Raw genomic sequence first — 20,000 nt, 5'->3', positions numbered from 1 at the left:
ACAGATTTTTCTACTGCAGGGCTGACGAACTTTTATTTCCACAATATTCATTTTTATATAAGACTTTTCATCGTTAGCTATGCATTCTTTTAAAACACACCTTTCATGGTCTGACTTAAATGCATTTCTTGTGTTGATATTTCAAGCTGTAATTTTCTTTTTTTTTTCTGAAAGAGAGAGAGAGAGAGAGAGAGAGAGAGAGAGTGTGTGTGTGTGTGTGTGTGTGTGTGTGTGTGTGTGTGTGTGTGTTTGTGTGTGTGGGTGGGTGGGTGGGTGTGTGTCATTGTCATATCACTGGTCCAGGTGTTCTCTCATGAATAATTTAGTTTAAATGTCACGAGTTGAGTTGAGAACATTTAGTTACATTATCTCTCTTGATAGCTGCAGCTCGCACAGCCACCAGGAGGTACACTGCAGTATTTATCTTTCTAGACTGGGAGCTTCGTAAAAACAACCACGCTATTTGTGACACTGCATCGATACTTGACACACAATTAACTAAGTTCACAGCAATTCATTTAATAACTGAACCTCAAACCAATTTTACATGTGGCATAAATAGGAACCACTTCTGAAAATGACACCCACGCAAACTTTCGATTCCACACTTGTTGATTGAAGGGAATGAGGTCCTTATTTCGTTTTCCAATACCAAAGAGTTCAAAGAAAGTTTGGTGTAGTAGAGAAGCCTGGCTAGCGAGTGTCATAATATACCGCTAACGATTGGTGTGTGTGTGTGTGTGTGTGTGTGTGTGTGTGTGTGTGTGTGTGTGTGTGTGTGTGTGTGTGTGTGTGTGTGTGTGTGTGTGTGTGTGTGTGTGTGTGTGTGTGTGTGTGTGTGTGTGTGTGTGTGTGTGTGTGTATAACGAGATTTAATTGAATGAATCTCAAACGTTAAAAGAAACGATTTAGATCCAATAATGATACAAGTAGATGAAACAAACTCTACACACACTGCAGTTGGACAAGCGTGCAGTGCAGCACGTGATAACAAAGTCATTTTAACTTTCAAACACAGGATACCGGCAATCGTGATCAGCGTCTGTATGCCTAGGTTTAAGACTAGAGCTTCAGTACCCACGGCGGGAGGGCTCATCACCTTTACATGTGAATCCCTCGGTCCTTTCCTACTGTTCGCACTGGAGCTTCTAATCTTTGGCAGCTCATGACAGCATCATATTTGTTTTTCTTTACTGAATGGTAGACGGTTTTAGCACAACAAATAAAACTAAAGATATCAACACTAAGCCACTCGACCACTCTCCTTGCTGTCAGTAGCGTCTTCCCGAATGACATCCTAACTGTGCCTCACAGCATGTTACGGGTGTGAAGACTGAGGAGGACCCTTGTCAATCAAAGGGTTAATGTGTCCTTTTTTTCCAAAATGATACTCGTACATGCGCAATTATCCGAGGAAGCGTGATTGATCAGTTGTTTGATATTTTGTGCCATTAATCTCGGTGACATAAATGTCACGATCTGCTTCACGTACTAGTGAAGGCTGGTGTGATGAGACCCACACATAAGGAAGTGACCCTCGAGGTAATGCGTAGTTTGACATCCCGTTCCTCCCTCTGAGTAACTTAATGTTTTAGTTGAGCACTCCCGAGCGGCCAGGGAAGGGTACAGTTCTAAGTCTGACCCGGCTACAATTAATCCAGGCGACGGTGAGGTGGCTGAAGCCAAGAACATTTCCTTGCTCTCTCAAGTTGAGGCCCGGTTGTGTGTCACTCGCTTTGGACGCAGCTAGGGAGGCGGTGGCATAGTGGATAAGGTGGTGAGCGTGGGATCGGGCAGACGTCCACGCTTAGGTTCGAATCCCACCACGTACAGCCTTAAAACACTTTGCCATTTGTCGAGTGGTGTAAAGTTACCTACATGTCACCATGATACCCAGGTTCTAGGTGGTTACACTCAAGATGAGCTTGGGTGGTGATATGGGCCCTAATATGGGTACCACTATAAATAAAATTGCCTGCGCCACTAATGGGCGGAAGCTGAACAGCGCTTCCCATACACTCTTCAAGTGTGCCTACAGGCGCTATAGGCCTTACCGTAAAAAAAAAAAAAAAAAACACGTCGTCTTGGTTACCACAGTTACCAGAGTCAGATGATGACCTAGTGGACTACTACTTTATTGACCAGCCTCGCCCACTGCGGTAGATGAGTGTCAGCTGGTGAGCAAGATTAGGTCATATAAAGCAGCGGATAGCAAGCTTAACCATAACACGCACCAGCTGGCGATGCACCTCCTTACAGAATCACTTTCATCGACCAAGCCATCCACAAAGTCACCAAACAGAGGCGCACCGCCACAACTGCCACCTGCTATGGCCCTTGACTTTGAGATGTCTGAAGTCTGTGTAGCCTACACTTATACGTTATTCATTCTCTCTCTCTCTCTCTCTCTCTCTCTCTCTCTCTCTCTCTCTCTCTCTCACACACTGTTACACACACACACACACACACACACACACACACACACATGTCCACCAGCACAAGGGTGCACTGGAACACGTTAGCGCCGCCACTCGGCACTGGATTCATCACCAATAAATCCATTGACTAATTAGCGCCGGAGTTCCCTTGGCGTTCGATCCATATGTAATGCGAGCAGTGAGCGGCAGTGTAGCGTTGCACAAAATCTCGTCTACTTCCAGTTACGTTTCTTAGTATATTTAACAAGAAAACCAGCACTGGGTCGTTCATTATTTCCCTCTAACGTGGATACAGACAGTCATGAATTCTTCAAGTCGTGTAATCCATCCCCATCACCACCACGTTGCATCGCAGTGAGAGTGACGGTTATATTCTGTGGTGTATGCAATCTTCCCTCTTAATGCCGCAGAAAATTAAATGTAAAATTAAGTAAAACTCATTAACGATGTACTAGTTACTTAATTATTAACGCAGTAGTTAAACGTTACTTTACATTCTACATCATACGATGGAGACTTTCTGAAGCTATTACGGGTCAAACATTTTTGTCAAACCCTGACAACAGCCTCTACCAGACTTTGGTCCGGTCATGAGGTCATTATGTGAAATACCCAATCAGGGATTTTTCATAAGAGTGAAACTGCCATGAGGCGTGATGGGTCTATAATGTAAGTAGCTTCTGAGGCTCGGTAAGTAATGAGAGAGCCACTGGAGCCGGCTGACATGGTTGGACGAACTGGCAGGGTGGGAGTGGCGAGTAAAGTAATATTGACAGGGAAAGGGATGACTGGTAGGAGAAAGATTGCGTGAGTGACTGCCATGGTTTAAACACTGCAATAGTATTGATGTACGAAAATACTTGACATCTTAAATAGGAACAAGAGAAAAAAAAGAAACCGTAGACGAAAAACGCCACAAATTGCAAGCGACAGGTCAGCATCAACAGCACAACCAAGGACTCAACACCGCAACCAGATACGAACACATACCGAGTGCGTTGATTGCATCACCTGACCCTGAAGGAGACGATCCGATCGGAGCATCAACTGAGACCCGGAGTGATGGTAACAAAAAGCTCAGCGCTGGCCAAATCCCAACCAATCATTACCCTCTCTTTGACAGCAATGACGTACTCGTGCACCACGCCAGGCTGTCACCATCCTGTCCTTGGCAACATTGACGTGAAATTTGAATATCAATTGGAATCTGAACACCAACATCCCAAACTTTTTACTTTTCTATGCAAAGCAGATCTGCCAAGGGCAACAAAACACCGTAAAAAGTTCTGGTGAGTTGTCGTTGTCCAAAAGCCAAGAGCAACAGAGAAGCTGGAGTCACACGAAGATGGAACCATAGACAGAAGTTAAATATTTTGAGATTTCCGTTAAAATGAATCAGAAAATGGAACTGTAGCTTAACGAATGTAAGGTGATGCTCCTTAAATTACAAATTAGATCCAAGAATACGAATATTTCAGAAATTCATGTAAAGAATGCTGCAGGAAATACCAGATGAGCTTGAGTCGGCACCGTCATGAGCATGAAGGCTGGTTCATGAGCCACCGTATTTATGAATTTTTGACTTTCAAATTGCGTAAATATATAAAATGGAGACACTGTGGCGTGAATGGTAAGAGGATTTGTCTTTAGAAAGCAAGCAGCAAGTGTTTTCTTGTTTTGCTGAAACATGGATGGAAAGAGAAGGAATATGAATAGAATCAACACGAGAGTTGCAGCGTTGCCTACATCACGCTTATGCAAATACACAAGGAGCACTACGTATCTACAACAACGAGTGTCTACCCGCCTATCCATGCTGCATGATGAAGATATTAGCCATGAATAAACAAAATATTTCATTCTAAAGTCGATGTCAAAAGCGGTTCAGGAGTCTGTGTAAACACGAACCGGTGATTCTGAAACAGTATGCACATGACTCTTTCTGTCAAGAGACGTCAAGAGTTGTGCGAAGTGTCCGGGTGAGTGGTGGAGGAGGTGCAGGAAAGGGACGAGGATCCAGCAGAGATGAATAATAGTGCTGACTCTTCACGTTGCTGACACTCACTGACAACTACATGATATACTAAAGAAAATATGCCACGATTACGACGGACATGAATTAATATGTATGTCAATGGTTAGTCAATATTCGTCCTTTATCTGATACATGAATTTAGTTACTTGTACAACTGCATTAACTGTCCAGCCTCCTCCCCTTTTCACTTTTCAACTCCCCTCCAGGCCTCTGCACAACTCTCCGTCACGAGTTGGACGAGATGAATGTAATATAGAGGCATAAAAGGAGAATTATTTCATGGCGTTCTGCAGACGTGAAGCGTTAGGGCGATACAAGTGGAAAATAGAGCGGGACAGACTTGAGGCGGAAAATGTTGGTGAAACTAAATTATTTCAGCACTTCACATCAGACTATCTCCTGTTATTCAAGAGTTACCGCAACTGTACAGAGAGAGAGAGAGAGAGAGAGAGAGAGAGAGAGAGAGGGTCCTCCAAGCACTTTCCTTTTAGCGTGCATAAACCTCCTGCTCCATCATCGTACCTTCAAAGCACACAAGGGCGGTACTGTCACCTCAAATAGTGCAGGAAATTAAAACATGCATTAGCCAATCAAGCGTTGGGAACTTGAATACCTACTACAGTATTCACCAATGAACACGGAAGGCAAATTTTGACCCGTACTAAAGAAACCAGCATTATAAAAGAATGAGATGTATACAACATTTACAAAACTGACAAACTGCAAACAATCAGAAAACAACACAGGCGAAGAATGATGATGATGATGATGGTGGTGGTGGTGATGGTGGTGGTGTTGGTGGTGATGGTGGTGGTGTTGGTGGTGATAGTGGTGGTGTTGGTGGTGATGATGAGAGGCGTTTCCCTTAATACTTCCTCGCCGCCCACCACTGAGGCATATGCAGGACGCCCACATGCCAGGAAGCGGTGCCTGAATGGCGGTGCGGGGCGGGAATGAGTTCAATTAAGAGCACAATGGTGAAAATATAAATCCCGAACCGGCAAACATGAATGCAAATTGATGAACTTTAATTCTCTTGGTGTTGCAAATTGGACGCGAGGTGTCTCTTCATACGCGCACGTGCACACTCATACTGACACACACACACACACACACACACACACACACACACACACACACACACACACACACACACACACACTATAAGCAGGGAATGCGTGTGATAGTGTTTCTCCAAAAATATACACTCTTATTGATTTGGACTCAATGACATTTAAAACAAGGAATAATTCTGAACAATCAAACTGGACAAAGCAAGATTCTTCAGATTACTGCAGGAAGTGACCTAAAATTGGATAGCAAGCTCTTGTGCTGCAGATCACCACTTCATAAAGGATACATGAACTAAATAAGGTGTTTGTGTGTTTCTCTCTGCGTGTATATGTGTAAAAATACTGGATATACTGGATGGTGAAGGACGTATATAAAATCAAACTAAGTCGCGAAAAAAGAAGTTAGGAGAACACTGATAGAGTTTGCCGCCCTCTCAAAGGCAGCAGGACAGAAATAACCAGCAATATCCTGAAGCCACTCGCCTACACTCTCGCTATCAACACACGAAGATGAACATAAAAAGCAGTGTTAGCAACTATTATGCTAATGTTAAGATAAGGATGAAGTAAAGCTACAGTGCCGGAAAATTAAACTTCATCCTCATCATTCTTCCCAGATAAACAGCGAGCGGAGGCGCCTCGGAGTAATTAGCGGTATTTACACACGCAACCAACACACACATACGTTACAAGGCTTCACCAAATAAGGACACTAATGCCCTTAATTTTCTTCACTTAGCATTAAATTTCTATACGCAAATATTTAAATACATAATTACGTAAAAGCAAAAATCAATAGATGCAGGAGAGGAATGGAGCGATCGCTGTAATGGATCTCTGCGGCAAATGTTGAGGTTGTGTTGCCTTGGGAGCAATACGATGACTCTTCTTGTGGCAGCAACGAATGGGAAGCAAATGGGAGGGGAATGTCATTATTTCAATCACCCCTTGGCTATATTTTCAACGAGGTTTTCAGAGAGACTTAACACACAACCTCCCCATTCTGAACACATCGAACCAAGGCTGATCAATGGACTCAAACCAAGAGCTATACGCCTGTCTTTCTCTTTCTCTCTTTCTTTTTTCCACGCTGTCTCGCTCAAACAAAACTCTGTAAACAAGACACACATTCGTGAAGTGGTTGAAGTGGCGTTCACACAATGCAGCCGCAGTACCAATCATCCATTGAGCTCCATTCAGCGCGAGGACCAGTCAATAATTTCGCACATAATTCCGATAATATCGTACAATTCTGCGTAGGCAAGTCATTAATTGTGTGATGCGGAATGATATTTCGAGGTGCATCGGTCTCTGCGCCGAGCAACACGTAACATTTTGCTGGTGGTGGTAAGAATGTGATTAAAATAGTTTCAATAATTAAAATCATAAAAGCTCTCAGGTAATGAAGTTTCCGTCTCACCTTGAGTGGCGATTCATGCACCCACATGACTCTTTGACGCTTGATACGAGAGGAAAATAAATTACATGAAAATATTATATAATTGATGTTCAAAGCACTTAGTTCTGCGAGTCAATGCAGTGGAAACAGAATTATTTCTCTTTTATCCAGGGCGGCGAATGTTAGCTTGGATCCAGCACGACGGCTCTCATGCATGTCAAAGGGAGAGGAGCGGAGGGTGAGCCACGCGGGGCCGCCGGGCATACAGCTCACGACCATAAAGGAATTTCACCCACCGCAGCAGGTTCGTTTCTTCACGAATCAGAAAGCCACCAGTGGTCAAAATAAGGTCAGCGAAGCTCCTCTAGTGTTCCAGAGGACACAACACACGCGCCCTTTTTACGAGCTCATGCTTCAGACAAGACGTCCGCTGCGAGCCGTCACGTCTTGGTGGGGAGCCCCTCCACCACTCATCCATCACCTCCTATTTCATTATTACCCAGTGATAAATTACATGTGCAATAAAGAAGCCAGAATGTATATTGCCTGCTGAATGTGGATTAGTCATTGTGAGAAACTGTCGCCGAGGCCCAGACAGGCGAGGCTGGCCGGCCATTCCACCCGCCACCGGGAAGACTTATTTTCATTGTATAGTCTCCCGTGGCCTGTTCTGCTTCCTGTTCTTGCTCTTTTCTCTGTCCAGGATATGTGGCACCACAGCGACAGCACAAAGTTCTTGAAGCGTAATTTCTACCTTAGTTCCCTGCCTTACATATCCAAGATGGAGTCTTTCAGCCCGCAAGTTACCGGTAAAAACATCAATTACTTGTGTGTGTGGAGCAGGTGACGGTGGGGAGCATCTCGGCAGCAGGTGAGCTTGTCTCGCCGTTAGTGGAAGACTTTAGAACAATCGAACCAAGTGCATTTTACACCTGAGCCAGGTGCTTGAGGTACACTGGCACGCTCCTCCCTGCCACCGATACTTCATTATTAAGTGTCGCCTCATACTCTGGAATTTCTGCTTCATTTACCAATAACGGTGATCCATCTTGCAATGCCATAACCGTTTTCCTCCTGAGCGGCCCCGGGCTTCCCTCGCAGCCTCGGATGGAGAGAATGTTGACTTAACACTACAAGACGCTTCACATGCCGCTGGAGGCTCCAATGCAATCTTGAGCGGCTGACTCAGAGCGAGTAGGTGGAGACGAGGCTGTGGTACTGGTACTCACTTGGTGATGCAGGATAAAATTATGGATAAAATTACCAAACCATTTAATATTATGATGTTTTATTTGTCTTACAAAAATAGAATTATGATTTAGGCCAATTTACGGGAATTAATCTATGATGAGTTGGGCGATGCGGATAAAGCTTTGGTGTTCACTGAAATAAATCATATGTTGAACTGATCTTAGTGGACAAAGTTAAAAACAACGATTAAACGTTGGTATTACGTGGCAATGCATCATCAATAACGGTGGTAATGTTAAATTTAGAAACCACAACAGCACCAGCAGCAGCATCGGCAACAACAAAACAACAATAACAACAATAATAATAATGATAACAATAATAATAATAATAATAATAATAATAATAATAATAATAATAATAATAATAATAATAATAATAATAATAATAATAATAATAATAATAATAACAATAATAATAATAAGTAATAATAATAATAATAACAATGACAAATGAAACAAGGGAAAAGCCATTCAGTAGAGAAGTAAAAGATCACGCGCGGCCTGGAGTGTGCCGCAGACAAGTCTTGGAGGGAAAGGTGTGGACGTGTGGGGAAATTTACCGCACGAGTGTTTAATACGTGGGGTGTTAGTGGCGGCGCCTCAGCCTCGCCTCGCCTCACCGCCGCGAAGGAGCCGGGAAAGCTTGATAATAGAGCCTAGCTTAGAGGGATTAGGATGGAGGCGCGGGAGGCAAGCGTGATGGAGGAAGGAGGAATTCTGGGAGGCAAGATGGAAGGACGGTAGTGGACCAGGACAGGGGGCGGAGAGTTATGGTGGGAGATGGAAGGATGGTGGGAGGTGGGAGCGGAGAAAAGGAATAAGGAAAGATGAGGAGGTTGTAGGGAACTTATGAGTAAAGATAGAGGCAGAGAGGGTGAATAGTGTGGGTGGAGGAGGCCGGCCTGTGGAGGAAAGAATACAAACATTGTACTCTGAAACTCATGTGGAGGACTCAAAACTGTCCTTTTTTTAACTTCTGCCGATTCGACTATACCCAACATCTAACAACCTCCATGCTCACAATTTCCATTGTTTCCATCAACTGCCCTCGGCCACGTTCACTCCGAGGCCGCAACAAGCAGCACGCTACACAGACACACTAACTCGCCTCACAACGGCTCCTCATTAGACCACAGCACCATTGAGGACTTTGAGCAAACCTCACGTTGGGATTCATCCTCAATTAAGTAGTGTTCATCGTCAGTCATAGTGAGCCTCACTTGCTCTCTCCAGAAAGTGAATCATCAATGCGCTCATGGATTACAGCGAAGAGCCGGGGTCCAACTGCCCCGAGGTACTCAGAGCCAGTTCAGTCCTTCCAAACATAGCTAATCAAGAATGGATTGGGCGCACAGAGTTTAGCAGAAAATGAGAAAAAAGCAACTCCTTTTATTTCAATTTGCTTCGTTTTATTTTTCTTAAAAGCAAAAAAGAAACAACCATTACCATTACCAATAACCATTACTACTACAATTACTTTTAATATCATAATGATCATCTCTATTATCACCATCACCTTTCCCTCAGGTAGCCATTGAAGGAAAGCAGTAATCTATAAACCTTTTGCATACTACAGGCAGGATTAAAGAAAAAAAAGGTTTCAACCGTGCATGCAGCGCACACAGAATGAGTTTTAAAGCCACAAGGAGAGAAATGCCTAAAGTTGGGGTAAAAACTAGGCGCCTCAGTCAAATGGACCACAGGTCCATTCAGCACGCCATTCAGACTCTCATTCCAGGCAGCCACACACGCTGTCGTTTTACTGGTGGACCCTGAGCAAGCACAGGGTCCAGTTTCAAGGGGAGATTCTCAGCCCCAGCCGCCGCCTCTCGTATCGTGGGAGGGATGGGATAAATTTGTCCGCTGCCAAGGCTGGCCTTGTAACGCAGACCTTGGCCACGCTGGTGGTTCAGGCTGTATTGCCTGGACACGGAGGAGTGCACCAGGCCACCTCCTCACCACACTGGTGCACAATAGAGCACATGGAATTACGTACAGCCCTGAAGCCATTACCACGGCAGGCCGGCGCCCCTCGCCCGCCAACCCTAAGGCTTAAAGTCTAATGCTTTACAGACTCAATAATCGGACCAACAAATTACTCCACGAAAATGAATTTAATTAAGCCACTACACTTTCCCAAACGTGATTGAGAACAAATTTGATTAGTGGCCAGTGCAGAGGCGAGCGGCGGAAAGATGAAGTGGGCGCCACGCCAAGCCAGCTGGAACCTCAGCCACCAAGTATTTCGCCTACGTGGTGTGGCATGGTGGTACACATTCTCTCTCTCTCTCTCTCTCTCTCTCTCTCTCTCTCTCTCTCTCTCTCTCTCTCTCTCTCTCTAACAGCTAACAATAATAAACAAATAGCAATTTGATATCCTTTCAACTCCCAATATTGTTTTTCACATTTTTGAGTGTTATCCATGAATTAATGTTGAGTAAAATGACAAATAACATAAATCGCGCGAGCATAACGGCACACTAGCTTAAATGAAATTGCCAGTTATGCATATGTGTGGTCTAAAAATAAAGTGTGGCCAGTTTATAGGCAATGCATTGGCCTGAGCTGAACACTCTTCTTTATCAGTGAGCGGCACTCCATGTTTACTGTTTCTCCAATACTCACCCAGGTGGGCACCCGTGTTACACTCGAGGCGCGCCAGTGCACACAACTCAATGTTTTAATGTGGACAGGCAGACAGAAAGACAGACACTGAGACAATCAATTCGGCAGGAAGACAGTTGGACGGCTGGAGACACCTGCCTTCCTGCACTTTATTCTCAAGAACTAAGCCAGTTGCCGGTCAAACAAACAAGCAGGCATATAGATGGATAGACAGATAGATAAAGAGATAGATAGACAGACAGATAGATAGATAGATAGACAGATAGATAGATAGATAGGGAGAGAGAGATAAAGATAGATAAATGATTGATTGATTCGCAGTCAGACGGAAAGATATGGCAAGGTACATAAATAGTAAACAAATAGACAGACAAATACATCGACATTGGGAACGATTTTCTTTAAAGTATAAATAACGAAGTATAATAATGCTCTTACTTAGTATTATCATGAATTCCACAACCACTTGTTCCTTTCACAGCAAGAAAAGGCCTAGTGGCTTGAAAGGAAAACAAATAAATAATGCATTATGACCGAGGAATGAATATTATTATCTACGAAAGCTGAAAACTGGTAGAGCTGGAGAGACTTGGGAATAAGTATCGATAACGTTAACCGCACAACAGGTTATAACACAACATGGTGATGCGCCTCGTATTACACAAGTAGAGTCAATCAACAGCCAAGTACTTCATCCACTCTCTCCGATCACCGACCAGATGAGTTGAGTAATGTTCAATTCGTGTCCTATTACATACTGAATATAAGATGCAGGAATAATGCCAATGATGTTGCTGTGTGTGTGTGTGTGTGTGTGTGTGTGTGTGTGTGTGTGTGTGTGTGTGTGTGTGTGTGTGTGTGTGTGTGTGTGTGTGTGTGTGTGTGTGTGTGTGTGTGTGCCGCCTCTAATATGTTAGGCACCGCCACCTCGAAGCCCCTCAACCTCAACGTGAAGTGTAAGTGAGCACAGGGTGTGTGTGTGTGTGTGTGTGTGTGTGTGTGTGTGTGTGTGTGTGTGTGTGTGTGTGTGTGTGTGTGTGTGTGTGTGTGTGTGTGTGTGTGTGTGTGTGTGTGTGTGTGTGTGTGTGTGTGTGTGTGTGTGTGTGTGTGTGTTTACGTACGTCTACATGTTTATATTCACCCCGTCCCACCCCACTCATATACACACATGAACACACATGAATAGTGCAAATGCGTTAAGTATTAATTTATTCAAGCAATCATTGACTACTGATCATTTTTATTTCATCCAACACTATTATCATTAATATTTTATATGCGAGCTGCATATTTAGACTATTATTTTTATCGTTATTGTTATTATTATTATTATTTTATTATTATTATTATTATTATTATTATTATTATTATTATTATTATTATTATTGTTATTATTATTATTATTATTATTATTATTATTATTATTATTATTATTATTATTATTATTAATATTATTATTATTATTATTATTATTATTATTATTATTATTATTATTATTATTATCATTATCATCATTATTATTATCATTATTATTATTATTATTATTATTGTTGTTGTTGTTGTTGTTGTTGTTGTTGTTGTTGTTGTTGTTGTTGTTGTTGTTGTTGTTGTTGTTGTTGTTGTTGTTGTTGTTGTTGTTGTTGTTGTTGTTGCTGCTGCTGCTGCTGCTGTTGTTTTGTTGTTGTTGTTATTATCATTATTATTATTAATAGTAGTAGTAGTAGTAGTAGTATCATTATTACTATCATTGTTATTATCATTGTTATTATCATTATGATTATATCATCAATATTAACACTAATTCTTTTAACATTATCATCATCATTATCATCATCATCATCATTTTTATGACTATCATCATCATCATCAGCAGCAGCATCAGTGGCTGCGTTTTAGTTGTTCCAACTGCATAAATCTTCACTTATCTGAGCTATTATCTTGATATGGAGTGTCATTGCGAGGCAGAAGTTCCCAGGTGATGAGGTAAGCAGGGGCCATAAGTGAGTGTGAGATAGAGAGAAGGCGAAGAGGCAGGACAGTACACGAGGAACCTGGAAAAACACTTACGGTGATGGTGCTGTAGGTGGGTGGGCGTGGGGTGGGGACGCTGGACTGCGGCTCGCGTCTGCCTGTGGAGAAAATAAAGCACATTGGTAGTGTGAGGGCTGAGTTGTGGCGCAGCTATCTCCCTACGCGGCGTGACTTTGCTCAGCGCGCTACTCACCAGCCTTCACCAGGATGAGATCTGGATCCCGTTGGCGAACGTCGAACCCGCCGTCATCGAAAGTCTTAGTGAGCGTCCCTGGGTCTTCGCATACCACCTTGGGTCTGGCATGGGCGTGGGAGTGAGTGTGGGCACGGGCGAGTCTGCAGCGGATGATTAATACCGTCACCACAGAGCACAACACCAGTGACAGCCCTGCCGCCACGGCCACCACCACCACGGGCATCGCCCGCATCAGGCCCAGACCCACACCGAAAGACTCAGCGGCAGCGGCACTGGTGCGTTTCTCCGCCACGTCGATGGGAGTGTGGTGGGTGAGGCGAGTGGGTGTGGCGGCGCCCTGCGTGTTGGAGGCCACCACGGCAAGCTCGTATTCGGTGCCCGGGGCAAGACCAGTCACCGTGAAGAAGGGCTCGGCGCGTTGCCCGAGGGACGCCACAGTGGTGCCGCCTCGCCACACCTCCAGGGAGAAGGTCTGCGTCAGGCCGCCGCCCCAGCCTGGCTCACACACCACCACCACCTCCCCTGCGGCACTCGCGTTGTGCCAGGCGCTGCAGTTGTGAACAGGCTCCGGCACCGCTGTGGAAACAAGAATTCACTGCGATATCCATCCGCTGCATGTCAGTTAGGAATACAGATCAGATAACATTCCATTCCTACATGTCCCACCATATGACTCCACCGGCTGCTTCCCCGCACAGTCCCACTCACAGGCAGGCACCACCAAGTAGACGCAGGGCAGCTGCTGGGCGCCAACCTCGTTGTCCGCCCAGCACAGCAGCGTCCCGAAATCATGGTGTGTCTTGGGAGTGTAAGCCATGATGCTGCGGCTCCCAAACTCCCGACTGCGGTTTCTGGGAATGTTGACCATCTCGGTGGAGGTGTTGAACGCCCAGCGGAACGTGTGAACGGCGGGGTTGGAGTCCACTTGGCAAGTCACATTCACCTGCTGACCCCGCGCGCCACCGTACGTCCACTGCTGCCTCGCACCACACACCGGCCGGACTGTAACAAGACAGATGAGTGCAAACACACACAAACACACACACACACACACACACACACACACACACACACACACACACACACACACACACACACAAACCCTGTGCTCACTTACACTTCACGTTGAGGTTGAGGGGCTTCGAGGTGGCGGTGCCTAACACATTAGAAGCGGCACAGTTGTACAGACCAGAGGAGTGGCGACCTACACGCTGCAGGACGAGGCTTTGGTTAGTCAGGATCACGCCAGCGGACAGGTTGTGGCGCAGGAGATCTCCCTGTGGCGATACCGGTAAGGTTTTAGCGCACACACACACACACACACACACACACACACACACACACACACACACACACACACACACACACACACACACACACACACACACACACACACACACACACACACACACACACACACACACACACACACACACACACACACACACACACTCTCTCTCTCTCTCTCTCTCTCTCTCTCTCTCTCTCTCTCTCTCTCTCTCTCTCTCTCTCTCTCTCTCTCTCTCTCTCTCTCTCTCTCTCTCTCTCTCTCTCACCTGCAGTAGCCACCGCAGGCCTTGGACAGGAGGGTTGGCACTTATGACACACTCGAAGTACACATCGTCCCCCTCCTTGATGTTACTCATGATAAGGGACTGGCCCGCCCGCAGCTCCACCCTGGGCGCGTCTGTAGGAGAGGGACCAAGCTAAAGAAGACAGCAGTAGCGTGAAAAATGCTGAACAGTGGAAAGGTGAGAGAGAGAGAGAGAGAGAGAGAGAGAGAGAGAGAGAGAGAGAGAGAGAGTGTGTGTGTGTGTGTGTGTGTGTGTGTGTGTGTGTGTGTGTGTGTGTGTGTGTGTGTGTGTGTGTGTGTGTGTGTGTGTGTGTGTGTGTGTGCGGTGGGGAAGGAGGTGGAGTAAGTGGAGGCGAAACAAAGGAAACAGGTAAACAGTGAGGGAGGCATAAGAAAAAAAGTTAAGAAAAAAAAAAACTTGATAAATGGTGAGCAGGAGGAGGAGGAGGAGGAGGAGGAGGAGGAGGAAAGAGATAGATTGACAGGTAGACACATAATCATTAAACACCAACGCATTACCAATATGTTAGATGAGAAATACATTATCAAATGATTTAATAACACGCTAAAGAAATTTCATTAGTGAAGGTTAATTTGCCGACCATCGCTCCGTAAGTTTCATTATTCATTTTTAGAAACTGATCTCCTTTGTGTACGTAAGACTATAATGTGCTTCACTCTCATCGATCACTCTAAGTCTATTGCTCCACCATTATCTTTACGGCAATATGTGTGTAATATAAAGAGGAAGAAACGTGAATAATATTGATGATTAGAATGTAATATCCTTACACACACAAAAGAGATAATGTCTGTATCATTGCGCCAAAGTCATTATTAATCTTTGCATAGTGTATGTACGTATCCGTCCTTGCATATGACAATCCACGTCTATCGTTGTATTTGTCTGTATCGTTGCACCTGTTTCTATTTTTCTCTCGCTATCCTAAAATTTATCCTTATCTATAACAACACACTTTCTCAGTTATTGTCTATCCTCCTATTTCGTCTTATTTTGCATTCATCGCTATGCAATCTATCAACGTTTATCTATCCTTCCGCTAGTCAACATTTAACTATTTCTCCAAATTCCACAACTTTTCACCGAGAAAAACAAAGAGCGTGGTGAAGTGTGGGTGGCTGCACACACCTGCAAGGCTTCCGGGAACGACCTCGACATCCACAACAATAAATTAATCCAAGGGTGGCGGGGAACAAAAAACACTAATCCAGGAAGGAAAAAAGAATACTGGGAACCGATTCGCGTCCAATGGCGACCCAAAGAACAGATAAGAGGACAGGACGAGCCGCACCTGTGGAGGGAGGCAAGGATCTCACGAGGACGAGAACGAGTAAGAAGAAAAAACGAGGACAGGGATAAGTAAGACCGAGGACAAGGAGACAAAATGAGAACTAGGAGAGAGAGAGAGAGAGAGAGAGAGAGAGAGAGAGAGAGAGAGAGAGAGAGAGAGAGAGAGAGAGAGAGAGAGAGAGAGAGAGAGAGAGAGAGAGAGAGAGAGAGAGAGAGAGAGAGAGAGAGAGAGAGAGAGAGAGAGAGAGAGAGAGAGAGAGAGAGAGAGAGAGAGAGAGAGAGAGAGAGAGAGAGAGAGAGAGAGAGAGAGAGAGAGAGAGAGAGAGAGAGAGAGAGAGAGAGAGAGAGAGAGAGAGAGAGAGAGAGAGAGAGAGAGAGAGAGAGAGAGAGAGAGAGAGAGAGAGAGAGAGAGAGAGAGAGAGAGAGAGAGAGAGAGAGAGAGAGAACTAGGAGAGGGATGAACATAAGAACGGAGAGAGAGAGAGAGAGAGAGAGAGAGAGAGAGAGAGAGAGAGAGAGAGAGAGAGAGAGAGAGAGAGAGAGAGAGAGAGAGAGAGAGAGAGAGAGAGAGAGAGAGAGAGAGAGAGAGAGAGAGAGAGAGAGAGAGAGAGAGAGAGAGAGAGAGAGAGAGAGAGAGAGAGAGAGAGAGAGAGAGAGAGAGAGAGAGAGAGAGAGAGAGAGAGAGAGAGAGAGATGGGTTTGGGGTACAATGGTTAGATCGAAGACAAGAGGACAGGATGAGGATGAGATTAAGGAAAGGATAAGAAAAAGAAAGAAGTGAAGAACTGAAAAAAAAAATAGAATAATGATAAAATCCATGGGACAAAATGAGAAGAAGGCTACGGGCGGAGACCAGAGCAGGAAGAAAATACAAGAAAGAAAGGATAAGACATTGCATGAAAAAAAAAAATTACTTCTTGGAAGAGAAAAGTAAGACGAGAAAATACGAGTACAAAAGATGCAGGAAAAGAAGGAGAAAAGATTCAAAAGAGGAAGAACTGCGATTTAAGTAAAAAAAAACTACGAAGAAGAGGAAGAGAAGAGAAACGAAGAGAAAAGAAGGTTGAAAGAGAAAGAACGGGAAGAGAAAGACTAAAACGAAAATTTAAGAGGAGATAAAGAGTGATAAGTATGACGGTAAGGAATTTGATAAGAAGGATGAAGAAAGAAATGAATTAAGTGATGACATAATAAGGTAAATGAAGGGATAACAAGGAAAATAATGGGGAGGAATAGTACAGGAACACGATGTAAAGAGAAAGGAGGGAAAGGAGAAAGCGAAAAGGTACCCGGAAAAGAAACGACAAGAGAAATGGCTGAGAAGAAAAAGAGTAAAGAAATGGATAAAGATGGAAAAGACAGAAGAGACTGAAACGAGAAATATGATAAGGAAAAAGATAGATGCAGGAAGAGAGAACCCCACCTAAAAGAAAAAGAAAATAGATGGCGAGAGAACAGGAGGACAAAGGATGAGAAAAGTGTAAGACGACACGAGAAGTATAAATAAGAGAAAAAGGGACTGCAAAAAAAAACAATAATAAGGGAGAAGGGAAATGAGGAAAGAGAAAATCCAAAAAAAAAAAAGATAGATGGAAGTGTAACAGGAAGACCAGAGCTAAGACAAAAAAATGAATAATGAAATGGAGGAAGATTAAGAAGACGAAAGGAACTGAAACAAGGACAATAATAAAGAAACAAACTGACAAGAGAAAAGATATAAGGAGCCAAAAGTGATAGAAACAGAGAACAGGAAGAGAAGGAATAAGAAAAGCAGAAAGAAGGAGGATAAGTAAAAGAAAAGTGAACATTACTCACAGTATACGGTGAGAGTGACTGTGTCCTCTAGAGTGCGAGAGGGCAGCTGTGTGTTCTGGGCTCTGCAGGTCAGTTTGGCGCCGTCATGTAGCCTGCTCGGGGTGAAGGCAAGCGTGGAGCGAGTCACCGTTCCCTCCAGCAGCTTCAAGGCAACACAGGGAAATTCAGACCACCCAAGTGAGTGACAGCAAGAGAAAAAGAAAGCTAAAAATCCTTGCCGAAAAAAAAAGTGTCCCAGAATTTAAAAACATTTGGTAGTATATTGCGTATTTTCTTCTTTAACCCGAGTTGAGTCAGGCCACCACGTCCACCGTGCATTTTATTCACCGCTACCATGTACACACACACACACACACACACACACACACACACACACACACACACACACACACACACACACACAGCCACGTCTGAAAATAAAGAAACACTTTGAGACACACACACACACACAGAGAGAGAGAGAGAGAGAGAGAGAGAGAGAGAGAGAGAGAGAGAGAGAGAGAGAGAGAGAGAGAGAGAGAGAGAGAGAGAGAGAGAGAGAGAGAGAGAGAATATGATATATTTCTTATTTTAATGGAACTCTTCTCAAAAGCTAGAGGATGCTGATTGACTGATCAACTACTCGGAGTCAAAAGAAAACGTCATAGGAGCTGTTTTTACTTGGTCTTGCTTACTTTTATAGGTAAACATTACTATAAATGAATATTGTAGCAGCAGCAGTAGTAGTAGTAGTAGTAGTAGTAGTAGTAGTAGTAGTAGTAGTAGTAGTAGTAGTAGTAGTAGTAGTAGTAGTAATAGTGTAGTACTCGTAGAAGCAACGGCAACAACAGTAGTAACTTTGTCAGGACTTTATGTTCCAACAGAGGAGAGGGCGCGGCGAGAAATTGCATTGAGGGGAGGAAGAAGAAAGGAAAGGAAAAAAAAATGAAAATCTCACTTTTTCTTCTCCCCCTCACCAGGCAACACCCGTGTCTCTTTGGCCTCGGGCGGCACTGGGGGCGAGGGCGGCGGCCTGGCCTGGGGGGGAACGGCCAAGAGTGCACCGTAAACCAGTCAGAACTAAAAGAAAAAATAAATAAATAAAACCTGCACAAAAATAAAACCAGAACTAAAGAGAAGGGGAAAAAAAAGTCAAACAAAAATAAAATGACAAAATGGACGCAAACTTCCAAAAACGAGAACATGGGCCAACTGTTCTGCCTTTATTTTTTTCTGATGAACATATTGCACGGAGACAATTGACGATTTATGGCAGGCAGCGCGAGGCGATATGTGTGCACCACCACGCTGGCTGAGTGACGCACACACACACACACACACACACACACACACACACACACACACACACACACACACACACACACATACACACACACACACACACACACACACACACACACACACACACACACACACACACACACACACACACACACACACACACACACACACACACACACACACACACACACACACACACACACACACACACACACACACACACACACACACACACACACACACACACACACACACACTCTCACACACACACTCTCTCTCTCTCTCTCTCTCTCTCTCTCTCTCTCTCTCTCTCTCTCTCTCTCTCTCACACACACACACACACACACACACACACACACACACACACACACACACACACACACACACATACACAAACTCAGGGACGCATGCACACACTCACGCACACACAAATAGTTTAGGAGCTTGTTTTTGCACAAATTCCTTTTTTATAGCACTTGGTCACTCTTTTTTGTTGTAAATATACACACAGACAAACACACACACACACACACACACACACACACACACACACACACACACACACACACACACACACACACACACACACACACACACACACACACACACACACACACACACGCATAAAGCGATAGACGTTCTTAGAAGACACAGACAGACGCACAATTAGAGAGATAGACAGACAGGCAGACAGAGATGTTGAAATGAGAGAGACATGGGAACACAGAGAGAGAGAGAGAGAGAGAGAGAGAGAGAGAGAGAGATACCTGTGTTGGCGGTGCGGAGAGTTGTCTGCCTCGAAGCCACCAAGTGAGGGCGGCAGGTGGACGTGACCCGCCTGCTTCACACACCAGATCCTGGGTCTCGCCTTCCCGCAGCGGCGTGCTCGGGACCCGGATCACTACGTCCTCCGGCGGAACTTTGTCGACAAGGGAGACAGACAAGCACATATGTGAGTACCTCTTTGCA

The 20,000-nt window shown here is 44.4% G+C and overlaps 1 protein-coding gene across 5 annotated transcripts in view; it reads right to left on the bottom strand.

Annotated features, from left to right (window-relative positions):
• Window positions 1-20,000, bottom strand: part of LOC123509506 (nephrin-like) — a 213,852-nt gene that overhangs the window by 8,024 nt on the left and 185,828 nt on the right. For 4 of the 5 annotated variants that reach the window (XM_045263842.1, XM_045263840.1, XM_045263839.1 and 1 more), the window contains 7 exons: window positions 19,799-19,950; window positions 17,751-17,892; window positions 14,607-14,737; window positions 14,168-14,327; window positions 13,759-14,052; window positions 13,048-13,626; window positions 12,891-12,952 (listed from right to left, as the gene is read on the bottom strand). In XM_045263842.1, coding sequence (XP_045119777.1) covers window positions 12,891-12,952; window positions 13,048-13,626; window positions 13,759-14,052; window positions 14,168-14,327; window positions 14,607-14,737; window positions 17,751-17,892; window positions 19,799-19,950 — 1,520 coding nt within the window. Of the gene's footprint in view, window positions 1-8,657; window positions 9,101-12,890; window positions 12,953-13,047; window positions 13,627-13,758; window positions 14,053-14,167; window positions 14,328-14,606; window positions 14,738-17,750; window positions 17,893-19,798; window positions 19,951-20,000 lie in introns of those variants that run through there. The other variant, XM_045263843.1, reaches the window with a different exon arrangement.

This window comes from Portunus trituberculatus, chromosome 27 (assembly GCF_017591435.1).
Source record: "Portunus trituberculatus isolate SZX2019 chromosome 27, ASM1759143v1, whole genome shotgun sequence".
NCBI lineage: Eukaryota > Metazoa > Arthropoda > Malacostraca > Decapoda > Portunidae > Portunus > Portunus trituberculatus.
The sequence above is the reverse complement of the archived record's forward strand: the minus strand, read 5'-3'. Positions and strand labels throughout refer to the sequence as shown.